This window comes from Oculina patagonica, chromosome 6 (assembly GCF_052425735.1).
Source record: "Oculina patagonica isolate OP01 chromosome 6, crgOcupat, whole genome shotgun sequence".
NCBI lineage: Eukaryota > Metazoa > Cnidaria > Anthozoa > Scleractinia > Oculinidae > Oculina > Oculina patagonica.
Window position 1 is genome coordinate 764,039 of NC_135763.1, and position 23,163 is coordinate 787,201.

At 39.2% G+C, this 23,163-nt stretch overlaps 2 protein-coding genes across 5 annotated transcripts in view; both read left to right on the forward strand.

Annotated features, from left to right (window-relative positions):
- The window catches only part of LOC144658558 (uncharacterized), a 40,631-nt gene extending 17,547 nt beyond the window's left edge, over window positions 1-23,084 (forward strand). The window contains exons 9-18 of one of the 3 annotated variants that reach the window (XM_078518996.1): window positions 13,058-13,140; window positions 13,973-14,059; window positions 15,413-16,199; window positions 16,804-16,841; window positions 17,525-17,761; window positions 18,054-18,102; window positions 18,500-18,567; window positions 21,244-21,344; window positions 22,012-22,117; window positions 22,641-23,084. In XM_078518996.1, the coding sequence (XP_078375122.1) occupies window positions 13,058-13,140; window positions 13,973-14,059; window positions 15,413-16,199; window positions 16,804-16,841; window positions 17,525-17,761; window positions 18,054-18,102; window positions 18,500-18,567; window positions 21,244-21,344; window positions 22,012-22,117; window positions 22,641-22,727 (1,643 nt within the window). In that variant the 3' untranslated portion in view covers window positions 22,728-23,084. The remainder of the gene's footprint in view (window positions 1-13,057; window positions 13,141-13,972; window positions 14,060-15,412; window positions 16,200-16,803; window positions 16,842-17,524; window positions 17,762-18,053; window positions 18,103-18,499; window positions 18,568-21,243; window positions 21,345-22,011; window positions 22,118-22,640) is intronic. The other 2 variants (XM_078518997.1, XM_078518998.1) reach the window with 2 other exon arrangements.
- LOC144658600 (uncharacterized) lies at window positions 442-6,882 on the forward strand. 2 transcript variants are annotated; one of them, XM_078519051.1, is made up of 6 exons: window positions 442-795; window positions 2,352-2,450; window positions 4,177-4,731; window positions 5,192-5,307; window positions 5,840-6,032; window positions 6,738-6,882. In XM_078519051.1, the coding sequence occupies exons 2-6, from the start codon at window positions 2,354-2,356 to the stop codon at window positions 6,749-6,751; spliced, it is 975 nt and encodes a 324-aa protein (XP_078375177.1). In that variant the 5' UTR covers window positions 442-795; window positions 2,352-2,353; the 3' UTR covers window positions 6,752-6,882. The 2 variants fall into 2 exon arrangements, with proteins under 2 accessions (XP_078375177.1, XP_078375178.1); XM_078519052.1 differs by lacking the exon at window positions 442-795 and having other exon boundaries at window positions 2,352-2,459; window positions 4,185-4,731.
- Window positions 23,085-23,163: the final 79 nt, after the last annotated feature.

Genomic DNA, 23,163 nt, shown 5'->3' on the forward strand with positions numbered 1-23,163 from the left:
GCGCGTCTCGCAACTCCATCGTTCGGCTCGCCACTCCGGCGCTCGGCGCAGACGTCAATTAATCACATAGAATGACAAAGAATACTGATTTCTACTTTTGGGAAATCCCGTGGTTCATCTTAGTTGGCAGCCCTCCGTGTTTATCCAATTCAACGTCCCCAGGCTGAAACTCAGCCGGAGATGCTTCACTCTTCAACTCAGCGGGCACGTTCGGCGGATAGTGAGAACTTTCCAGTAATTTCAAGAAGGGTATTTTTGAGAGCCTCGAGTGATCCGTCCCGTTAATCTTTGAATATTCTATCCGAATGGACAATAAAAAATATTTAGAATAAAATAATATTTAAGGTTGAACACACTAATTAACGCACTGCCCTTGGCACTGTCCCCCAAAAGTCGTATATACCGGAAGAGGTTCCGGAAGTGGTTTATACCTTCACGGGGGACTTCATCCGACTTCTCCGCCCCATTGTCATCCGGGAGTGTGTATTTTGGCACGTGACTTGTTCCAATATGGCCGCAGACTTCTGCTACTCAGTGGAGGAAATTGGTAAAATCGTGCAATATTTGGTTGACTAGAAGTCTTAATTCAATCGTACAGATATATACATGGTAGAAAATGCTTATTTGTTCGCAATGACCTATTTTTGGCCTCCTGTCAGGCAAGTTCGCTTCGTACTGAAAGCGAAAACCACAATAATTGTGAGCTTTAGACATAGAGTTGCAGAAGAGGATATCGAATTTGGACGCAAAGTGGACAAAAACGTAACTGCTTTGCAAGAAATAGACTCGCAAAAGGTAAGAATGTCTTAGCTATATTATTTCTAGACCATTGGTGTGTATTTCTGGTTTATTTAAGTCCAGGGTTACACAGCTGTTTAATCATTTGTTGAAATCGTATAAATTTATTGATAAATCTTGTCTTACGAGCAATTAAGCTTATAACATCACAGATTAACTTCAATATACAATTTCATTGTCTTGAATATCAGTCTTGAATGTAATAAATAATATTTTGTATTCCTTTTTTTGTTATCGGAAGAACAAATTTTATTTTGTATATAATGTAAAGGGTGTTACTGTATAAGCTTTGAAGTTCCTGTTTTGAAAGTTCAGTTAGGAAGCTCAAGATAAAATTAAGTTGCATAATGCGAGTTTGATTTATCTAAACAAAACTGTCACATTGAGTTTACTAGATATTCCAACCCTCTGAGATGAAAAAACGGGAGATTTTGGTTGCGGCCATGAGCGCAGAAGATGTGAGACTCTAGGAGGTCCGTGGGCATGCACCCCCGGAAAAAAATAAAAATACAGGCCTCTAAGATGCCATTTCCTGTATTTTGAGATCATAGTCAATGGAAATTTACTAACTTAAAACCATATAAAACCAAGCAAAACCACGAACAAATGCAATCGTCGCACGAAGTCGAGGCAATCCATCGCATTACCACGTCAAAAAACCATAAGTTTTTGTTCATAAGTTGCAGGATTTACTATCTAGGGAAGGGGAGGGGAACTTTATATAGTTCGAAGGGGACTTTATATGAAAAAGGTGATGTTTGAGTGGGGGCTTATTAGGGAGGTTTTGCTGAAGGGAATTTAAAGAGAGGGGAGCTTAAAGGAAAAGTGTCACCAAGATTTGGCACTACTTGAAAATGCAATGAAGGTGTCGGTATTAACTGGAAATCCACTAATGGTGGCCTCACCTTGCTAAAATGCTCTGTACTAGTCACAAAAATTTTCAAAAGTGGTTTGGCTACGAGCAGATAGAAAAGAAGCCTTAAACTTGAAAAAGTCGGGCTGATGTTCAAGTTTTTCAGTGTAACAACAACAACAACAACAACCATTTTATTTTGCCAAATTAAATAGAAAATAAATTACAGCATGACATAAATTAACTAAATTACTTGTAAGAGTCAGATTGCTTAAGGTTTATTCTCATCTTGGAGAAGGAACTTGTGCCTTTCTTTTGTTGTTCAAACACATTTTGTTGTTCTTTCTCAAAATTCTTTCAGTGTGCATAGCTCTCTCTCTCTATATCTGTCGACATCATCTTTCGATACCATCTTTCGACGTGCTGTTTAAAATGAGCCAATCGCAACAGATGCATACCGTTGTTCGTTTTATGCAAATGAGCCCAAAAGGTCAAAAGGTCATGCTAGTGGTCTGTGATTGGCGGATTTCGATCCATGATGCTTGGTTAGCACATTGAAAGATAGATGTCGATAGAAAGCCGCTATGCACGTAACACTGATAGTGGGTGTAAAAAGCAAATCTTACTGTTAACTTGCCCAAAATAGCAGCTCTAAATTTTACTTACTTTGCACCCTGTTGATATGAATACGGCATTTTAGATATGAACCGAACCTTGCTTGTGGAAGAAGGGGATGATGATGGCAATAACAGACAGGAAAAGAAAAAGAGAGAAAAAGAAAAGTTCCCTGATACTGCAGGTAATTAATGTCTTCAGGTTCTATCAAATTATTTAGACAGGTCTGAGATTAAATTCTGCTAATGTTATTAATCTGTACATTAAATTTAAAGAATTACCATATATATCATGGGAACATTGATTTCTTTTAGGGTTACAGTGCATATTTTTTAATACCGTAATGATTCGATTTAGCGCTCGGGGCGCTTATTTACTCTTGGCACCTCAAGGGAGGGCGCTTATTCGAGACAGGGCACTTATTCGGGACAGGGCGCTTATTTAATTTTTGAGAAGCAACCAAATGTCCATAACAAAAGTTTAATAATTATTAAAATAACTAACAATAACAGAAACTGTAACAGTAACAAACTGTTGAAAGTTCAGTTACTTTTAAAAGAATTGTTCACTTTAGCAGTAAATACATGTACGGTACAGTGAATGTTTGCAAATTTCTCTATTCGACGTTGATGACTTCAGTTGGGGAAGTTATCCACAATAGGGGCACTTATTAGAATAGGGACGCCTATAAGAATGGGGGGCGTTTATTGGAACAGGGGCGCTTATTGACAAACTCACATTCGAAGGGGGGCGCTTATTCAGAAGGGGGCGCTTATTCGAAGGAGGGCACTAAATCGAATCATTACGGTAGTATAATAATTTATTCCTAACTGCATATCAAGTTGAAGCTCCATCTACGACCAGTCTCTAAAGGGACCAGCTCCCTATGCATGTACTACCACACTTTTCTCTCGGCAAAACTCTGTAATTATATCCTCCCTTCAGTGACCACTAATGTAAGCAACAATGTCCATCTTTGCAAATTATTAATGTGCTTTGGCTTATAAGCCCTAAACAACTGCACTTGTCTGAGTGACTGATTTCAATCAGTCAGCCCTGCATTATTGTAAACATGCACTAGCCGGTAGCCAGTGGGTGGCAAACCAGTTTGATTGTTTCAGATTATGATAATGAATTTGAGACAATAACTGGCTTGAAAATTTTTAAACCAAAGATAAATTTGAACCACAACATAGACAATGTGTCAGTAGGAGGGTTCTTATAATGCGATCCCAGGTACAGAACTGCATATGACCGAGAAATCTAGAAAGTAGGAATTTTGGCTCTGTAATTGTCTCAGTCAAAATTGCAAATACATGACTGTACATGTGAATTGTTTAGTCTGTTATGCCCAAGGAAATCAGATCTTGAAGCAGTAATCTTGTTTTTTTGTTTACTGTTCTTTTTGGAATAATGCTAAACATAAATGGTATCAAAAATGGCTTTGCTTCCCTAACCATTGTAATAAAACACCATGGCAATAAAAGGTAAAGAATTTTTACATGACTGTATGTTTAGTGAGGCATTAAATTAACATAATTTTAGCAGAACTAAAATTACTTTCCAGAAGGATCTGTAAACCATTTAGTTTCATCCAGTTTACAAATGCAGAAGACTCAAAATTGAAGTTTAAGTCTTGCAAAACTTTTAAAGATGCCTTTGCTGTGTAAAAAAGTGAAATTTGACAAAATTTATGTCAGGATAATATTAATTTATTTATTGCCAGCTTTTTTTGGTGATCAGTCATGTGAAACATTGTCTGACATTCTTTGAGTGTTGACAATTAATTGTGTGTTACCTTTCAATTGATACCCAATTAGAACAATTTTTTCATGACATGTTCACTATAGATGCAACTGACACTACACTGTTCTTGTAAGGCTTAAGAATAGTTTTCTTTTCTAAAACAGAGAAAAAGAAGAAAATGGCATTTAAAAAGGCTGATGGGAAGAAAGAACATAACAATTCACTGACAAGCTCGTCCAAAGTACAGCCTGCTGAAATGGTTGATATGGCTGCAGTAAACCCTGACACTGAAGGTATAACGTCGCCGGTGGGATCCCCTGCAGTCAATCTTCCAGGAACAAATGTCTACCCAGGAAACGTTGTCATTCCTCCACCACCTAGACCAGTCACACTGCAGCAACTTCCCCCTCAACATCTGCAACAAAGAGCAAACTGGCCGCAACAACAGCAGCAAATGGCTGCCGTCTATGTGGTACCAACACAGCAGCCTCACTTTATTCCAGCTGCCTTCCAGTCTCCAGGGCCTCCCCCACAGCAAATAGTTGCAGGGCAGTTTGTTGCCCAACCATACCAGCAAGGTCATTTTGCAGTGCCACAGTATCACCAAGCTGGTGGAACTCCTGTTCAAGGTGTGGTGTACAGTGGTCAAATAGTGGCAGGACCCCACGCCCATGTGCTGACGAGAGCGCAGTCCTTGCCTTCCTCAGCTACACCTGGAGGTAGTTATTAAAATTAATTGAATCATTACTTGCTGGGATTTTGCTTTACAGTCAAACCTTTTTAATATTTTTGGAAAAGTCACAACAGTCAATTTCTCAAGTTTCCGAAATTTGCTTTGGATTGCAATAGAGGTTATGTCACTTTCGTGGTCTATACATACAGGCAAACCACCCTATGTGTTCGCAGTTAAATCTATGAACATTCGCAGTTAAATCTATGAACAAACTAAAGAACTATAGAAATTTAAAGAAACCTATGGCGGTTACATGTATGAATAAAGCACTAAATAATCTATAGTTTGTCGATCTCCTGTGCCAACAGAGATTTAACTGCAAACACATAAGGGTGGCCTGCATGTGGACTATACTCTCATCGACCATAACTTCAACCAATGAGAATAGAGTTTTATCAGATATTAATAAATTATTTTTCATGTATTTAATTTTTTCCTCTGATCAGGTGAACAAGCACACAGCTCTGGCTGGGTGGGACAATCATCAACTAGTCCTCCACCTTTGAACAATGCGGCAGAATCCTCTTGGGCAGCAAACCATGCAGCGAACCCAGGGAAGAAAGTAAGTCTTAACCTTGTACATACAAGAAACTAGTGCTGTAGTAGGGATACTGTGGATTCCCAATTTCTCGAATCACTCTATAACTCTAACCAAACATGGTTTCCTTTCCGTCAGTCAAACACTGCAATTTTACCTGCGATTTCTTAAACTGTCAGATTTTTCGACCCATTTGTTGTATCCTTGGAGATTCAAGAAAATGGAATTCTACTGTGTGTTTTTTTTTAATTGAGCTTAATGAAATTCAGGCTACATGTAAGTTAGGCAATGCTGGCCAGTAGCTGTTTGTATGCAGCAGTCTCGCACATTAGGGTTGAATACTGGGCTTTGCATGTTTGATGTGTGTGTTTGTGATTAGCTCAAAACATGCTCATCTTTTGGTCATGTGTTTAACTTCTGTCAATCAGTTGATTGTTATTGGATCCTGCAGTATATTGAGTGTGAGATCAAATAAACAAATGAAACTGTTTGCAAAGTATTCACCTCTAAAGAAAATACCTCATGTTGTTAATATGGTCGCCTATTTTTTTAATAGGGACATGGGGGGAAGGTGAAAATTCAGCGAACGGCAACAATACCCAGTGGGCAGCCTTCTCTACAGATGATTCATCACATAATGCAAACATGTGGTCCTATGAACTTGACGAAGAGCACAGCTCAAGTGATGAAGATGTTGATCGTAGCAGTTCACCAGAGCTTGCAGGTGAAGAAGGAGAAGTGCTTCTCAGGTAAACATGATTATCATATCCAATGGATCTAGAAAGTTGTAAAAGCTGTTATGCTATCAAAATTGGAGACTTTGCAAAATTAATAATTACAACTCCAACAGAACTTCTTTGTCCAAAAAATATCCATATCCATTGCATGGAAGGTAAAAGGAAGGTTAAGTCTGCATTCAGTGGCCCATCAGGCTGGAGCTTATCCCGGTTTCCGAAGCATGTAGCAACTAGGAGTATTTCTACTCCCCCTGGATGGGATGCTACTGTCCATCACAGGGTTATCCCCCAGCATTAAATTAGCCAGAACCCATTTATACACCTGGGTGGAGAGAGGCACTTAAAGGGATAAGTGTCTTGCGTGTCTTAAGATTATAACACAATGACCCTGGCAGGGCTCAAACCCTGACTGTTTGATTTTGATCTCGATCTGCTTGGACTAATCATTAGGCCACTGTGCCTACCATCACATAGAATTCATTGAAAATTCCAAAGGGGTGGGTGAAGTGTGAAGCTAAACCTGTCTGGAATTTCTGAAGGGTGGGGTGGGGAGTCAAACCATAAAGCCTTTCATGGAGGGTATGGATTTTTTTCTAGAACAACACAATAATTCCCATTGCAGGCCTTTTCCTGCACTGTAAAATTCAATTTTTTCAGTTTACATCTTTGTTTGGTTCTCACAGTATGCTCACATGCCCTGATTATGGTATTTGTTAGGGCTCCATCACTAGCAAGCTTTGCAGAAAGTATAAGTAGTCTTGAAGAAGAGTCTGAAGACAATGTGTGGCGTATCTTGCCTGAACAAAGAGAATACTACACAAAACAGTTTAAAAGACTTCAACCAGCTGAAGATGGAGTTGTAAAAGGTAACCTACATTATTGATAGTGATTGTCATGTTACAGTGACTAAATCATAACAACTCAATAGTGTTAATTGCCAACGAGACAGCCGAGCCAAGAGGTGAGGCTGTCGAGGCGGCAGAATCATAGAGCCGTGTGCGTATGAGTGTATAGGCAGAGAAAATCTTACGTTCTGCGTAAGGGACTTTTTTGACCATATTTGGGTGTAAGTAAACCCCATATTTGGGTTGTATTGTTCTTCCCAACTGGTTCCCAGTCTCTCACTCCTTGCTAGAGAGCAAATGACCAAAATGGCGTCCACGCGGCTCGCTGTTAAAATTTTCAATGTGGTCATTCATTCCTTTACCGATAAATACACCTTTAGGGAACTATAAATCGAAAGAGAATACCCTACAGAATATTCGATCAAGGTCTTCAAAGCGATGAAATAATCTTTCGACTTTGGAGTCCTTTGATTTACGATCGAAGAGAGAAACATGAAAATCAAAACGGACTGTTGACTTCAAATAGATGACTTATGAGAATGCTGAAGTCGGGTAAATGCTTCCTTTTAGTGTTGATTGTATTTATAGTAATTTCTGACCGATGATTTATTCCAAATCAAATACCGTTTATATTATATTTGGCACGCATTTTCGCTCCGCGTAGGAATAACATCAATTCAAAGCGACGCTCACTAAAATTACTGCATGTCATACACACAAGAAAGTCAAAAGTTGTTTGCTTCTAACGGCAAATGTAATGTTAACTTGAATAAACAGTCATTTTGTCTCCAAATAATCCTTGACCGTTCAAGTTAGCGTAGCAGACATCTGTGTACGTTTTTTAGTGTGTTTAAAAGAGTGCGCGATCGCGAGAATACGCGCGCTGGAAACTACGGCGCCTGCTACGCAGGCTATCAAGCCTGTGTCATTTATGAACACCAGAGAAATAGCCCTTTTATTGCATATTACCTAAAATACAAATGTTCTTTGTTTTAACTAAAATACAATTTACCATAACAGTGGTCATTTCAAATATAGTTCTATCAAAAACCATTCAATATCTGTTCTTATGAACAAACATGAGTATTTCGCTTGTTGGCACTTACCGATAGGTACAACTAGTACTCCAGATAAAGGTACAGGTTTATTTAAAGACAATAGGATCAAATGTTCTTTGTTTTAAAGGGGCTATGTCACGCAATTTTAGGCAATTTCGGCACTGACCGACTGGTCATAGAATTAGCTGAAACATCACAATGGCTTAAAACTGTAGAAGAACTCAAAAGAAACACAGAAAGGCCAAAAAGCGGCATGGATGGTATGGATGGGCAAAATTTGAGAAGATTAAAAAAGATTGTGTTCGGGTAAACTGAAACACATTGGCCTAACTTTTTTCAAGTTTTCCTCAGTTTGCATGAAAGTGTCATTTGCCTTGCTCAAAAAAAATCTATTCTTTGTTTAGTTGCCGTGATTTTGCCAACGAAAGACTTTTGCTCTGCCAATTTGAAGTTTAGAGCTTGTAATTAACCAAAAAAAAATAGAAATACAAATGTGTCCCAAAATTGGATACGATATTTTGGTGGAGTTTTTTCTGCCTCGACTAACTCGACCGGCCAATCAAAGCCTAGACTGGACTCGACTCCACCTCCACTGGACTGGGCTGGACTCGACTCTACTCTACTCAACTCTACATTATACTACTGTACTCTACACCACTCTACTCTACTTCACCTCTACTCTACTCGACTCGATTCGACTCTACTCTACTCTACTCTACTCTATACAACTGTACACTACACCACTCTACTCCACCTCGACTCGACTCGACTCAACTACTACTCTACTCCACCTCGACTCGACTCTACTCGACTCTACTATACGCTACTCTTCTCGACTCTACTCTACTCGACACTACTCTATACTTCTGTACTCTACACCACTCTACTCTACTCCATCTCGACTCGACTCGACACGACTCGTAGGGCCGTAAAAGCGTAAAGTTTAGCAGGAAAACCGGCGTAGGGCCGTAGAAGTGTAAAGTGTAAAGTTAAGACTTAAAATGTAGGGCCATAGAAGTGTAGAGTTAAGAATGAAATGCACTAAAGTGTAGAATGAAAACGTAAAGCCGTAGAAGTGTAAAGTTTAGAATGAAAACGTAGAGCCGTAGAAGTGTAAAGTTCAGAATGAAAACGTAGGGCCGTAAAAGTATAAAGTTTAGAACGAAAACGTAGAGCCGTAAAAGTGTAAAGTTTAGAATGAAAACTTAGGGCCGCAGAAGTGTAAAGTTTAGAATGAAAACGTAGAGCCGTAGAAGTGTTAAGTCCCGGGGGGGGGGGGGTGCTCTCTATAATGGCCTATACGGGGAGGCTCCGCCCGAAAGGGGTTCCTTTTTCAGGCTCCAGGTATATAAAAGGGTAGGGATTTCACACATTTAGGTATATGAAAGGGTAGGGAAATCTGCCATAATGATATTTTAAAAGGCCTTACAATAAATATTTCGAGCAGACGCAACTTTTGGCTGTATCGTCTTAATTTATTAAGCGCTACATAAAAATGACAAGAAAACTTCCCGTTACAGGTAAATGTGATGTCGTGTAGGTAAATGAAAGGGGTGCCTTTTTGCAATAAAAGGTATACAAAAGGGGTACCTTTTCTATCAAAATGGTATATAAAAGGGTAAGGGGTTGGATCTCCGGGCGGAGCCTCCCCGTATAAAACTTCAAGTACTCCCCCCGGGTGTTAAGTCTAGAATGAAGACGTAGGGCTTTAGAAGTGTCAAGTCTAGAATGAAGACGTAGGGCCGTAGAAGTGTAAAGTTAAGAATGAAAACGTAGGGCCGTAAAAGTGTAAAGTTTAGAATGAAAACGTAGGGCCGTAAAATTAAAGTTTAGAATAAAAGTAGAGCCGAGAAGTGTAAGAAGAAAAGTAGGGCCGTAGAAGTGTAAAGTTAAGAATGAAAACGTAGGGCCGTAAATGCGTAAATTAGATTAAAACTTAGGGCTAGAAGTTCAATTTAGAATGAAAACGTAGGGCCGTAGAAGTGTAAAGTTTAGAATGAAAACGTAAGGCCGTAAATGCGTAAATTAGATAGGCCTTGAAGTTCATCTAGAATGAGACGTAAGGCCGTAGAAGTGTAAATTAGAAGAGTAGAGCCGAGAGGCTAGATGAAGAGTAGGGCGAGTGTAAGTTAGAAAAAGTAGAGCCGAGAAGTGTTAAGCTAAGAGTAGGCAGTTATATAAAACTTAGGCTTAGAAAGAAAACGTAGAGCCGTAGAAGTAAGAGAAAACGTAGGGGAAGCGTAATAGTAAATAGGCAGAGTTCAAGAGAAAATTAGGGCCGAGCTTAGAATATAGGGCCTAGAGTAAAAGAAAAAGTAGGGCCACAGAAAATTAGGGCGAAGTCAAGATAAACTTAGGGCTCTAGAAGTGTCATTAGAATAAAAACTAGGGCCAGATAAATAGAATGAAAACGTAGGGCCGTAAAGCGTAAAAGAATAAAACTTAGGGCAGAAGCAAGCAGAGAAGGCCAGAAGGAGAATAAAAACGTAGGGCCTTAGAAGTGTAAAAGGAAGGCCTATGCGTAAGAATAGGGCAGAAGTGTCAAGTTAGAAAGAACGTAGGGCCGAGAAGTTAAAGTTTAGAATAAAACGTAGGGCCGTAGAAGTTTAAGTCTAGAATGAAGACGTAGGCCTAGATGTAAAAGATAAAACTTAGGCTTAAAAGTGTAAAGTTAGAATGAAAACGTAGGGCCGTAGAAGTGTAAAGTTTAGAATAAATCGCAGAGCCGTAAATGCGTAAATTTAGAATGAAAACTTAGGGCTTTAAAAGTGTAAAGTTTAGAATGAAAACGTAGGGCCGTAGAAGTGTAAAGTTTAGAATGAAAACTTAGGGCTTTAGAAGTGTTAAGTCTAGAATGAAGACGTAGGGCCGTAGAAGTGTAAATTAAGAATGAAAACGTAGGGCCATAAATGCGTAAATTTAAATGAAAACTTAGGGCTTTAGAAGTGTCAAGTTTAGAATGAAAACGTAGGGCCGTAGAAGTGTAAAGTTTAGAATGAAAACGTAGGGCCGTAGAAGTTAAATTTAGAATATTGAAAACGTAGAGCCGTAGAAGTGTAAAGTCAACAATGAAAACGTAGGGCCGTAGAAGTGTAAAGTTAAGAATGAAAAGGTAGAGCCGTAAAGCGTAAAGTTTGGAATGAAAACGTAGGGCCCTAGAAGTAAGTTATAAACGTATGCTTACGTAAAGTTTAGAATAAAATAGGGCCGTAGTGAGTGAGTGAGTGAGTGAGTGGAGAGTAGGGAGAAGGAGTGAGTGAGTAGATTAGAGAGAGTAAGTGATAGAGGGAAAGTCAGGAATAGTGAGTAGTATGAGTGAGTAGCTAAGAGATACCGACAAATATAGCAGAGTGGAGGAGTGAGTAGAGCAGCGAGAAGAAGACGAAAAACTAGAGTAGAGAGAGGGAGAGAGAGCGTAAGTTGAGACCGAAAAGTATAGTAGACTAGAGCAAGTAGAGTACAGTAAGTAGAGTACAGTTGAGTCGAGTGGAGAGAGAGAACAGTCACATAAGCTTATATAAACGTACAGTAGCATGGCGGAGACAATAGAAGTGAGAGGAGACCAGTCCACGAACGTTAGAGGATAGAGAGAGAAAGATACAGTAACAGTAAGTAGCGTACATGACGTAGATGCGGGAGTAGAGTCATAATAGTAAAGCAGATTCAAGTGGTGTCCAGCGAGTAGGATACAACAGTTGGGTACACGATTGCGTCGAGTTGAAAAAATGTAATGTGTAGTAGAGAGGAAGTTTGACTTGAGAGATAAGATAGAAGTCGAGGTAAGAGTAAAGAGTATAGTAGTGAAGAGAAAAGTAGAAAATACATAAATAAATAAAAAATGGGATAAGAGAGATAAAGACATAAGGACGATAAGTGAGACTACAGATCAACCGGAATTCTAAAAGAGGATAATAACATACAGAATAAAATGTAAAGGGCAAGCAGTGAGAACAGAAAAAACCCACCAAACCCGAATAGAATAACCTAAAAAACTGTGACCTAGCCCAACATGTACATGTAGTCACAGATTTATTTTATTCCTCCATCATTTACTTTTAATTTTTCAGGTCCTAGAGCAAGGGACTTTCATGAAGTCTAGCTTACCAGTCGAGGTGCTGTCCAAAATATGGTGAGTTCTAGCAATTATTGTGGCTGTTGTTCATTTGGGAATTAAATAGTTTTATTAACGCCAGGTGTGAAACAATAATTTATAGTTATTTTCGGCTCTTTTTCTTCCAGGCAACTGTCAGACATAAACAAGGATAATGCTCTTAATTTAGATGAGTTCTGTATTGCGATGCATCTTGTGGTAGCACTGCGGCATGGCTTGGAGTTGCCATCAACTTTGCCTGCTGTCTTGTTACCAGTGAAGAAGGAAGCTGGAGGTACAATGTTAAATAGCAATGCAGTTGAATCCCGATAACCTGAACCTTCGAGAGGAATTGACAAAGGTCCAGGTTGATGGGGTGTTGCAGATATTGAGGCTAAAAAAGGGGTTTGAGCTATCAGGATTTGGCTGTACTGAGTAAGGCTCTGTGTTTAGACTGGTTGATGCAAACACAAGGCTGAAGTAACAGTTATTCGTGAGACTTAATGTCCAACTAAACCAGATTAATGCAATGCTATTACACCTGCTTTCAGTGTTACGTGCATAGTGACTTTCTATCTAAATCCATCTTTTGACGTCCTAAACAAACAAGACGGATCTAAAATCCGCCAATCACAGTCTGATAGCATGGCCTTCTTAACTTGTGGGCTCATTTGCATGAAACCAACACCGGTATGCATCGGAATTGATTGGCTAATTTCAAACCTGTAGCAAATCAAAAGACGGAAGATGGATGTAGAAAGATAGCTATGTATGTTACACTGAAAGCGGGTGTGAAGTTGGAAGTGTGTGTGTGTGGATATGAAGTATGTTAAGTGACTGAAAATAACTGGGATGCCTGATCAGCAATATTTTGAAAACCAATGATATTTTGAGTAAATTTATGTTATTAACTTTTTGTATCATTTTGCAGCTGCTACGTTGGCATGCCAAAGAAGTACACCATAATAACACAGTCTGAATATCCAAAAACAACAGCCTCTGGAAATGTTTTAATTTGTTTTTGTTTTTGTTTTTGTTTTCCAGTGGGTATACATCCACTTGAAACTTCACAACAAAAAGTGGAAAATGTAGAAAATGAAGTGAGAGAGAGGGTTTCTTCTCCAGAGGTAAGCCTCCATATAAAGTGTCACTTTCTCGGTGGAATGTCAAATGTAATTGAGATCTAGTTTCAAAAATCTGGGCTCAAATTATGCATGATGCTTCTTCATTTAATAGCAAACATCATCTGAAGGTACTCATTCAACAATTAATTTTATTAAGTACATTAAAATAATTGTAATTTGTCATTCATAATGTGTGCCAGCATGACCAGCATTGCTTTGTGAGAGAGTTGATGATGAAACTTCTGCCATATATCTGGCACTGATGGGTAAACTTAATGGATCCTGTATATCTGGCACTGATGGGTAAACTTAATGGATCCTGTTAATTGCCAGATGCATGCTGAAGTTTATATAAACTCCCTTGTGTTTCCTTGGCGATGCATCCTTAGAAGAATGCAATATATTGGTTGACTCAATTCTTTTTCTGTTCAAGAGAAATATTAATCTGTGATTTGACATGAAAAATGCCATATTGATAGCATACAACCTGTAGCTTTGCAAAGAGCTGTGTATTGCTTTTAATTGGTTGTCACTGGTGTTGAATTTTTACACAAGGAACAATTACCCGTAACCACTCGAGAATTTTTCAGTCAACTCTCAGATGCCCTGGCTTGGGCAGGGAAGTAATTGAGCATAATGTGTGTTTACTCAAGGCAGTAGAGACTTAATTTGTGTTAAGCTATTTGTCAGTAGTTTACTATTGGTTTTGTAAAGATGACTTATTCAGTTCTGCTTGTAATAATTAAGCACTGCACTGCATAACAAATACATGATTGTGATATCACCAAGCACTGCACCCACTGTCTTGCACTTGTTTGTCTGTCTGTCTGCACAGCACTGGTATCATTTTAGTGGTTCTCACAGTCACGATGCTACTTCGCCACCTGCTAACTTTAGCAACTCTGCTGTAAGGAAGAAGGCAGTAAGTGACTTGACATTCTGACTATGTTGTCATGATTATTTTTTACGGTTATGTAGATCATTTTGTAACCAAGAACCATGATGAAATCGATTTAATTGGACCAATCAAGATTTAAAAATGACAGGCACAGAATTGACATGTCAACTTTCACAAACTGGCCATGGCAAGTTTATCAATAGGGTGGATAACACCAGGCACGTACCTGCCTTTAAGCAAATAAGCACCGGCTTACAAGTCGTTCGGACAGTATAATAATTTTTTTAAGTTGTATTAGAACGATTCACGACTTAGTGTAGACTTGTTGAAAGGCGTATTTACAAGAGCATTACTGGATCACAACTCGCTCTCGAGACCCAAAACTGTTCTCTTTTAAACCTTGAATTTGGTCATTTGACGTTGTTGTTTTGCAGAGAACGGCAAAGAAATGTACCAAAATGCATGATGCACGTGCAGATTTGCTAATTAAACCTATTGTTTTATGACGTTCTCGTTACTTCTTTGACCACAGCTGCATTTTGTTTAATATTTATTATTTCTTGTTCAATATGGAATCCTGGCATTTGCCAAATTTAAGCATCCAGATTGCACCAGATTGCATCTCAGAGTACTTAAATTTTCAAAATTTTCCGGGGGGGCATGCCCGCCGACCCCCCTAGTAAGTCGCGACTTCGTCGCTCCAAATGGGCGCTCTTGCGCCCATATTGCCAATATTCTGAATTATGCCACGCCAGGGCTTACAAACAAAAAAAAGGCTGGGAACGCCTCTGAACACTATACACTAGATCCAGTGGATAGAATAGTTTGTTTTGTCAGCAGTTATCCACCAGACAGCAATTTATCCGGTGGAAAGCGCTATATCTGCCCTTTGAACAACTGACCCCAGGAATCTAAAACAGTGTATAAGGAAAATCAAAGAGAGCTTGAAAGCTGGAAATCTGGAAAAATTCCAGAAAAGTTTTGATTACAGTTTTCTGACCTCATTCCCTATGTGGGGAGGACGATCTGGTGATGGATGACTAGAAATTTGTCTATGCTGTAATGGAAAAAGTATCTAGAAAAAATTCACAAAAGTCATCAAATTTCAAGAATATATATTTACACAGGCCTGTAAAAGTCATGGTGCATTTTCTTGTTGTCATATTTGCTATCTGTAGGTACAGTCAAGCCTCATAAATATGGACACCAAAGGGTCAGGGAAGGGTGTCTGTATTATAATAGAGTTAATGTGAGTCGTTTTCAGAGCGAGTCAACTGCCCCTATAAGAGAGGTCTCCATATTATAGGGGTGTCCATAAGAAGTAGTTTGACTGTACATATGATGATCAATGTTATCAACTGTGTGTTATTATTGTAGCACTCCGTTGTCCAACCCATACCACAAAGAGGTGACATTCAAGGAGATGAAGACACTGCTGCAAGGCCCAGATCGCTTTCTGATCCAACTTCATTAGAAGACTCAGCTACAGATGGACCTGCACACAGGAATACCAATCTTGCTGGTCCCAAACCTGTGAATCCTCTTCATATTGTCATGCCTCAATCTCCTGCCCAGCAAGCTGAAGCACTGCAGACTGGGCCAACCAGTCCTAGCCAAGCAGTAACGGCAGAGATTGAGATAGCAAGACCAAGAGCAGTGATCAAACCGAGCCTGCTTGATGCTCGTCCTGGTCAGCTGCTGCCACCACCTTCAGGAAAACAAGCCCGTGAAGGCTGGACACCCACCAGTAAGTTCATCTATCAAGGACATGGACCTTCGTCATCACCTCCGTCGTCACCTGAAGAGGACACTCCCACGTCACCGCTTTCACCTGATGGATTAAAGACTCCCTCTCCTCCGCCTCTAGCACAGGAGGAAGAGGAGGAAGAAAGGCCAAAGGAAGATGATGGCAAGGAAGAAGTAGTGTATCGAGTAAACAGGAGAAGTGGGGAGAGACCAAGGTCAACTGGAGATGTAAAAATTAATAATAAAAATGAGTCTAGTTTGCCTTCAACACCAGTGGATGAAGAGGGTCCGAGCTCTGTGTCTTCAGAAGGAAAAAAGGATCCCCCACCCCCACCACCTAGAAACAAGAAAGGTCACTCAAGGTCCTCTTCGTTGGATCTCAACAAGCTCTTTGCTACAAAGGCCAAGGAAAATAGAGGTACAGTGATTTGTTTCAGCCATGTACTAGTTAAAATTGAATTACAAGGTGAAATGGGTTTCTTTTTTAGTGGACATTAATTTTTATCATGAGAGTGTTGACACTAACCCATTATCCTCTTATCTCAAACCTCAGCATAAAGTTTATACAGATGTTTTGTTTTAAAGAAAATAATGACAAACGATTTCAACACTTGCGCTAATTAATCCCTTTTTAATGTCCGGCTCCTGAATGTTTTTCACCTCAAGGTGTTTGTGGAACAGTTCCTTCGCAACTTTTGTCGATCTTTTTGTGTTTTCTGAGCCTTTATCATCCAGCATTTTTTAATTTCTTGCTCGGTTGAAGAAGGGAATCGATTTGTAGCCATGTTTTTACTTTGCTGTATGCAAGATGCCACTCACCATACATGAACTTGAAATTGCTCTGGAAATCATGCATTGCACCCAACCTACAGATTATTCAATAAACTGCCGCCAACAGATTAGTCTGTAGGTTGCGCTGATTCCCAGATTTAGCTGTAGGCTCTTAGCCAATGAGAAGACAGATAGTGACTACAATGGTTAATAATATTAATTACTTATCTTTAATGTTTTTGTGTGTTTAGGTACACCACCATCTTCATCTTCAAGCTTTTCAAGTCAGGTATGTGAATGTTATTCTGACAGTGTCTAGTGCTTCCAGGGTTTTCATTAAGAATTGTAATAGGAGGAGAATAGTGTAAAGTAACCGGAGGATGATTTTTAAAGGTTACGCATCTTATAAAAAAATAGGTACAGGCCTTTGAAATTTAGCCGGAGAATTCTCCGATCTCCGATGCCTAATGAACACCCTGTGCTTCTATCCACCCACTCATGTGTGTAAAATAATAAAAAATGCAGATGTTGGTAAAGTTCCCGTAAGATGCACAACCAGTAGGCAAAGTTTGAATACAGATTAACCCTAAATTCCTGCCAACTAGATTTTAAGATATTTAAGCACGCTATTAGCCCAGATGTCATGTTGTTGGGTAAGTTTCCCAATCTACGCTCATGCAGGAGAAAAAAGGTGCTGTCGATTTGATGCGGCCTGACAAAATGTCATAAAGTGTTTGTAACCTGGCTGCCTAGCATATCTTACGAGGATACCGGCAGTTGCATATAGGCATTTAATCACTGATAGGCATTTTGGCCCTGACAATCCTTGTGATTATAAACATTTCAACCTGACTGTTACTTAAGGCAATAAGCACAATTCATTTCATACACTACCCAGAACATGTGCCTTGAACCAATTGACACCCCACCCACTGCATTATAACAAATACGCTTGGAATTATTTGTTTTTAGACTGGTGACAGTGTACCTCCAGCAAAGAGTGAACCATCAACACCAAGGCACAAAGATGAGAGTTCCACCGGAAGCAAAGAGAAAATAGAAGAGAATCATACTAAAGTAGAGAAGCAGGAAGATTTTGCTGACTTCAGCAGATTTGAGAGTTTTGTAGAATCACAGGGAGAAAGAAGAAGAGGTTCATCCCCTCGTCCTGGACAGCACAGAAGATCATTTTCACTGGACCATTCTCGTGTAAGACTTCTTGATCATTTTTTTCTTGTGACATAAATTTGTAGTAATTCAACTGCATCTCACAAACAAATACTCTTAGTCACTTTGCGCAACAGAAAAATTTTTTAAATTAGAAACGTTGTCATTTCTTTTACCAAAGGAATCCTCTTTTGTATAACTTTTTCTTTTTAACATGAAACATAGACAGCTCACCACTGCTTACATACAGTTGAACCCTGGTGTTGCACATCTCCTGAGAAACCAATGAAGCCTTGATGTTTTGTTTATTTTGTTTGTGTTTTTCCTGTTTCAGGAGGTAGTCTGGTCGCAACCTCCACCTGCTCAGAAACCTCCCAGTGAAGGTAAGATGGGTTAGAATCCATTGACACTGCTTACTCTTTCTCTGATCATTTCTCGATCGTAATTGAGGATATTTTCAGGGTTCATTTTGTCTATACTTTTTTGTCAGGTACCTTGTCTAAGTGAGAAGCAAAACACAGAAGAGAATTTTTTTTTCTCATTTCTTTTTTTTTGCTCGGCAATCAGCTAGGAAGACGAGGAACTGACCTCAGTCTTCACTTGCCAGATACCAACAAACGAATCCTCCTTGTGTCTGTGCATCTTGATTACAACCCTTCACTGGTGTTCAATTACTTAATTCTCATAACCTGTATAGCTGTGTTTACATTGACATTCTGATGAGATGTAAGATTCTGATCAATGTTTAGTCTCCACTTATCCTTGTATCTTTTTTGGCAGCAGCTGCTACTACACCTAGCAGACCGCCTCACAATCAGGAAGCTCTGCCCAGACCAGTTCCCAAGTTGGTAGGTTGGGCTTTCTGTATTATTTTGGTACCACTGGCTGCTCCATAGTAATTTATGTCCCGGGGTCGGCTTTAACCCTGGGTGGCAGAGGCTTTTTTCTTTCTCTTTTTTGCAGAAAAGACACTATTTGTCAGCGGCAATCGTGGCGTGGCTTCGCCGGTCACAAATTGTGTCTTTCCCGCAAAAAAAAAAAAATGAAAAGTTTGTCGTCAACGTCACATGGAGTTCAGTTCAAGTTCCAAACAGTCCTTTCGATGTCAATCAAAGGCTCTTCGAGCAACCTCATGGTAATTCGATGAATGAAGTGCCGACCTCCGCATTTTTTCTAAATAAGTGTCCAATAAAGTAAAACAATCTCACTTTGCTTTATTTTTCCACGTGAGTTGCGTCATTGATGGCTCGTGCTCGCAGGGGTCGTAGCGCTATTCAGTTTTCACGACCAAAATATTTACCGGTTAGTGTATTACCTTTGATCCTTTTAAGCATTAAGTAAATTTGTTTTGTGAATATGTTTACTTTTCTGTCAGCACGTATAGCGTTATTTTTGAGCAGCGGAAAAAATTTGAGAGAAAAGATACGCCCGAACACTTCGTGTATCTGCTCGACTCCAAAAGATGAATCAAAGTCTCTTCGAGATACCGACTTTTTTGCATGAAGTATGAGTCGAAGGTTTATCCTGTGCATTGTTCTTCGAACTTATCATTACAGTTGCTTTGTAGTTTAGTTTAACAATTTCCTATCTTCGCGGAGGAAATGCAGCCATATAATTTTATCAAAAATGGCTCGTCTGCGCCGGGTATTTATACACATATTTCTCAACATTACACAAATAAACAGTGCAAATTTCACCGAGATCTGACAATTCTATACTTTAAAATTGCAAGGACCTTTCGAGGCAGTCGATTACGGCAGCGAAATTAGCAAATGAAACAACAAAATATGCGTTCGACGCTTTGTTTTTGCGACGAAAAAGCACGAACAAAAATACAGATATTTCCGACTACTGTCGGAGAAAACATTGCGCATATAATTGCGGCGTAAACAAATCGATACACTCAAGCTGCGTTTTGTCTAGGCTCTGCGAGGGTCGGATATCAAGACAGCTTCTTCGTGGGCTTAAGAAGGATTTAACAAAAGCCATATATACAATGAATGCTTTCGAATTATATTTGAAGATGAAATACGAAAGAATTTTGCTGTCTTTGACTGAAATTCCACTCGAACTGCGTCGATAAGATCGCATGTTGTAAAGCCGATTCATGCAACATTGCTGTCAACGAGAGGTCACGCCCCTAACGACCTAGGCTGATGACGAAATAGAATGGCGCTTGTAGCGACCAAATTTGGCCTAATTTTTAACCGCTCCTAAGCTAAAAGAAGCCCCCATCTCTTGCATTTGTTTTAACTTCAAAAATATCTTTGAAAAGAGCGAGTTTTTTTGGTATGGTTTATTTTTGACGTTTGTAATTTTTTAAACGATGTAAGTGCTAGTGATTAGTTATTCGTGTTTTAGCGTTAGTTACGCAATCCATTGTTTGTGCGACGCTTTTTATAGATCGCCTTTCAGACACACGTGCGTTGAGATAAGAAAGCTGACATGTCACTTTTAAAATTGTTATATAACGTTTGTAAATGTGACAAGTCACGTTTTTTCCACGAGATCGCAAGTGATCACCCACAGCTGAAAGTAATCCCTTGAGAAATTAAAACAGTCCCTTGAGAAATTAAAAAAATCCCTTGAGAGTTTACAAGAATGTGAAATTTTCCCTAACATAACTGTTATTCTCCTACTTTCGCTTGTAAACAAGCAAAAAAGTCGAAAAAACGGATGACGTGACACGAGGTGACGTGACGCGAAACAAAAACGTGCCGTGGATGTTGTGTTGACTAAACCACGTCACAAGGCGAGCGTAATAATTTTTTATAACAGTTTAAGCGTAACTATATGAAGTTCATAGCGCGAATTCCGTATTTTATCACAAAAATATTTAAGTGTAACCTTTGATCCTTTTTAGCATTAAGTAAATTTGTTTTGTTATTAATATGTTTACTTTTCTGCCAGCACGTATAGCGTTATTTTTAGCAGCGAATAAAATTTGAGGGAGAGATGCGCGTTTCTGCACGACTCAAAAAGATCAAGAACGGATGACGTGACACGAAGATGATGTGACGCGAAACAAAAACGTGCATGAATGTTGTGTTCACTAAAACGCGTCTTTGAATGTTTTCTTACGTGAATGGGTCATTGATAGCCTATGCTCTGAGGCTTCGTTGAGCGAATTCTATTCTCTTTTATCACCAGAGGATAAGTGTAAATGATCCTCTTTCTATTTGTTTTGTGAAATTCTATTTAGTTCCCTGAAAGAGAGAGACCCTGGAACGAGGTTAAAAAATAATTTGTTTCTGATTGACATGTGCTGAATGCGTTTAAAGGACCTTTCTGTCAGCACGTTTCTCGTTTAATGATGAATTAATTGCGGTTTGATATCAGAATCCAGTGAGTGATCAAGTGAGTGTTCGAGTGAGAAAATGCGGCCCATAACATAACCTCATTACCATTCGGTAAAAAGGCCTCTGGCACCCAGGCTAGGGGTCTTTTTGCCGAGTCTCTTAATTTTTGACAAGGAATTGTGGTCATCGTTTACCGCTATACTTCAATTTTCACCTTTCTTACAGAAACCTCCAAGCCCTCCTACTTTGAAACAAGGAAGGCGACTAGACAAAGATGGAGAAAAAGAAAGAAAACTAAAAACGGAACCGCCAAAAGTTATTGTAAGGTGAGCTTAGTGTCATGTCAAGTTTTTTGCTCCTACCTGGGATGCTTTGATCACAGATAACCCAAGAATAATGGACTAATTTTGTAATACAGGAAACAAAATCACAAATGTGTGGAACCCATTAGGAAGTGAGAATGTCTTATGATGACGAGGTTGGAAATGGATTTTAATAAAGAAAACGTGAATAAAGGTGGATTTCCACTGACGCGTAATTTTTTACGTGCGTAAAAAAATTAGAGACAATGTATGAACGGCTTGCGTACACGTTTACGCAGGCCGTTCATACATTGTCTCTAATTTTTTTCACGCACGTAAAAATTTACGCGTCAGTGGAAATCCACCATAAGTGAGGTTCACATGCTAAGACTGGCTCAGATTCCTTTCCTTTGTTCCCGGGGGGGGGGGGGGAAGGGGTGCCTTTTTGCAATTAAAGGTATACAAAAGGGGTACCTTTTCTATCAAAATGGTATATAAAAGGGTAAGGGGTTGGATCTTCGGGCGGAGCCTCCCCGTACAAAACTTTTTCGAGTACCCCCCCCCCCCCGGGCCTTTGTTTCGAGTTATCAGGAGGTTGGAGAACTCAAAGGTTAGAAAATTCGGGACGATAAATGCATTCCATTGCCAAATCCGATACTCATTTATTGCTTTTATTCTGTTTTCATTGTAGGCCCCTTACCAAGGAGGACAAATTAAATTCGAGAATTAATGATCTGAAGGAAAAGAATGCTGCACTTTCAAAAGTTAACAGCGAACTTCAAGAGGACCTTAAAACGGTAGGCTGTCACTGGGACTGAGTAATTATAGATACTTATAATTATTTTGAAAAAAAATCCCGCTCTGTTGTGGCACCAAACACGAAAAGAACCAAAAAAGAATTTACAATTTTGTTCTATGATGAAAGCATCAACGGAAGGCGGTACAGAACGGATTTGGAACTCTTCATTTACATTAATTGTAACTGGTTGTGAATTAACAATTATTGGATGAGGTGCTGATAGCGATATCAAGGCCAAAGCATATCTGCCGAAGCCGAGGGGGCTGAGGCCGGTAACCAACCGAAAGCCCCTGAGCTGCCTGGACAGAGCGCGCACAAAATATACTTATAGCACCCTTCGTCACTTCTGCACATAAAACTATTGTCTGTAGGTATGACGTCACCCATATGTAATCATGTCTGTAAGTATGACGTAAGAGAAACAGAAGGTGCCGTGAGCACAAAATCAGCTGGTGACACCAATGTATAATAATTACATTTAGTTACCCCATTATTTTTTTATTTCTTTTCTTTATTCGCAGATAATGGAAAGTCGTGCATCGCTGGAAATTAAACTGGAGAAGCTCAAATCACCTTCAAGTCAGAAACACGAGACAGCAATTAATTGAAATCGAGCAGATTGATGCCAAGAGAAGAACTTTTATCTTCGTTCAAACTTGGAATGAACAGAGTTTTCATTCGAACCTAGGGCCCACTGATAGGTATTTTGTTGACGGTTCTATGTGCAGACGGAAAAACCTGCTTAGTTAAGACCGTTTTAAAAATACTCTCACCTCCACACTGAATCACATTTTAGTGTTTTGTTTTTTTATTACTTTTAGATATTCAAACTGTAAGTTAACCATTTTTTCCTAAGCCGTATTCTAAGAGAATTATATTATATATATTAAACAAAATTTAAAAAATATCATTACGATATATAATGGGTAGAATTTCAAAAGATGATTAAACGTAGAATTTTGAAAGTTGTTGTCATTCCTTATCCTGAACGTTTGCCAGGTAAATACTAAAAACAAACCTAAAAGAGGTGTTGAATTGGTTTTG

Bases quoted from the DNA above. Each gene is read 5' to 3' on its own strand.
- LOC144658600 (XM_078519051.1), top strand. From the start codon at position 2,354: ATGAACCGAACCTTGCTTGTGGAAGAAGGGGATGATGATGGCAATAAC. The intron at 2,451-4,176 runs GTAATTAATGTC...TTTCTAAAACAG, and splicing joins AAAGTTCCCTGATACTGCAG to AGAAAAAGAAGAAAATGGCA. The intron at 5,308-5,839 runs GTAAGTCTTAAC...TTTTTTTAATAG, and splicing joins CAGCGAACCCAGGGAAGAAA to GGACATGGGGGGAAGGTGAA.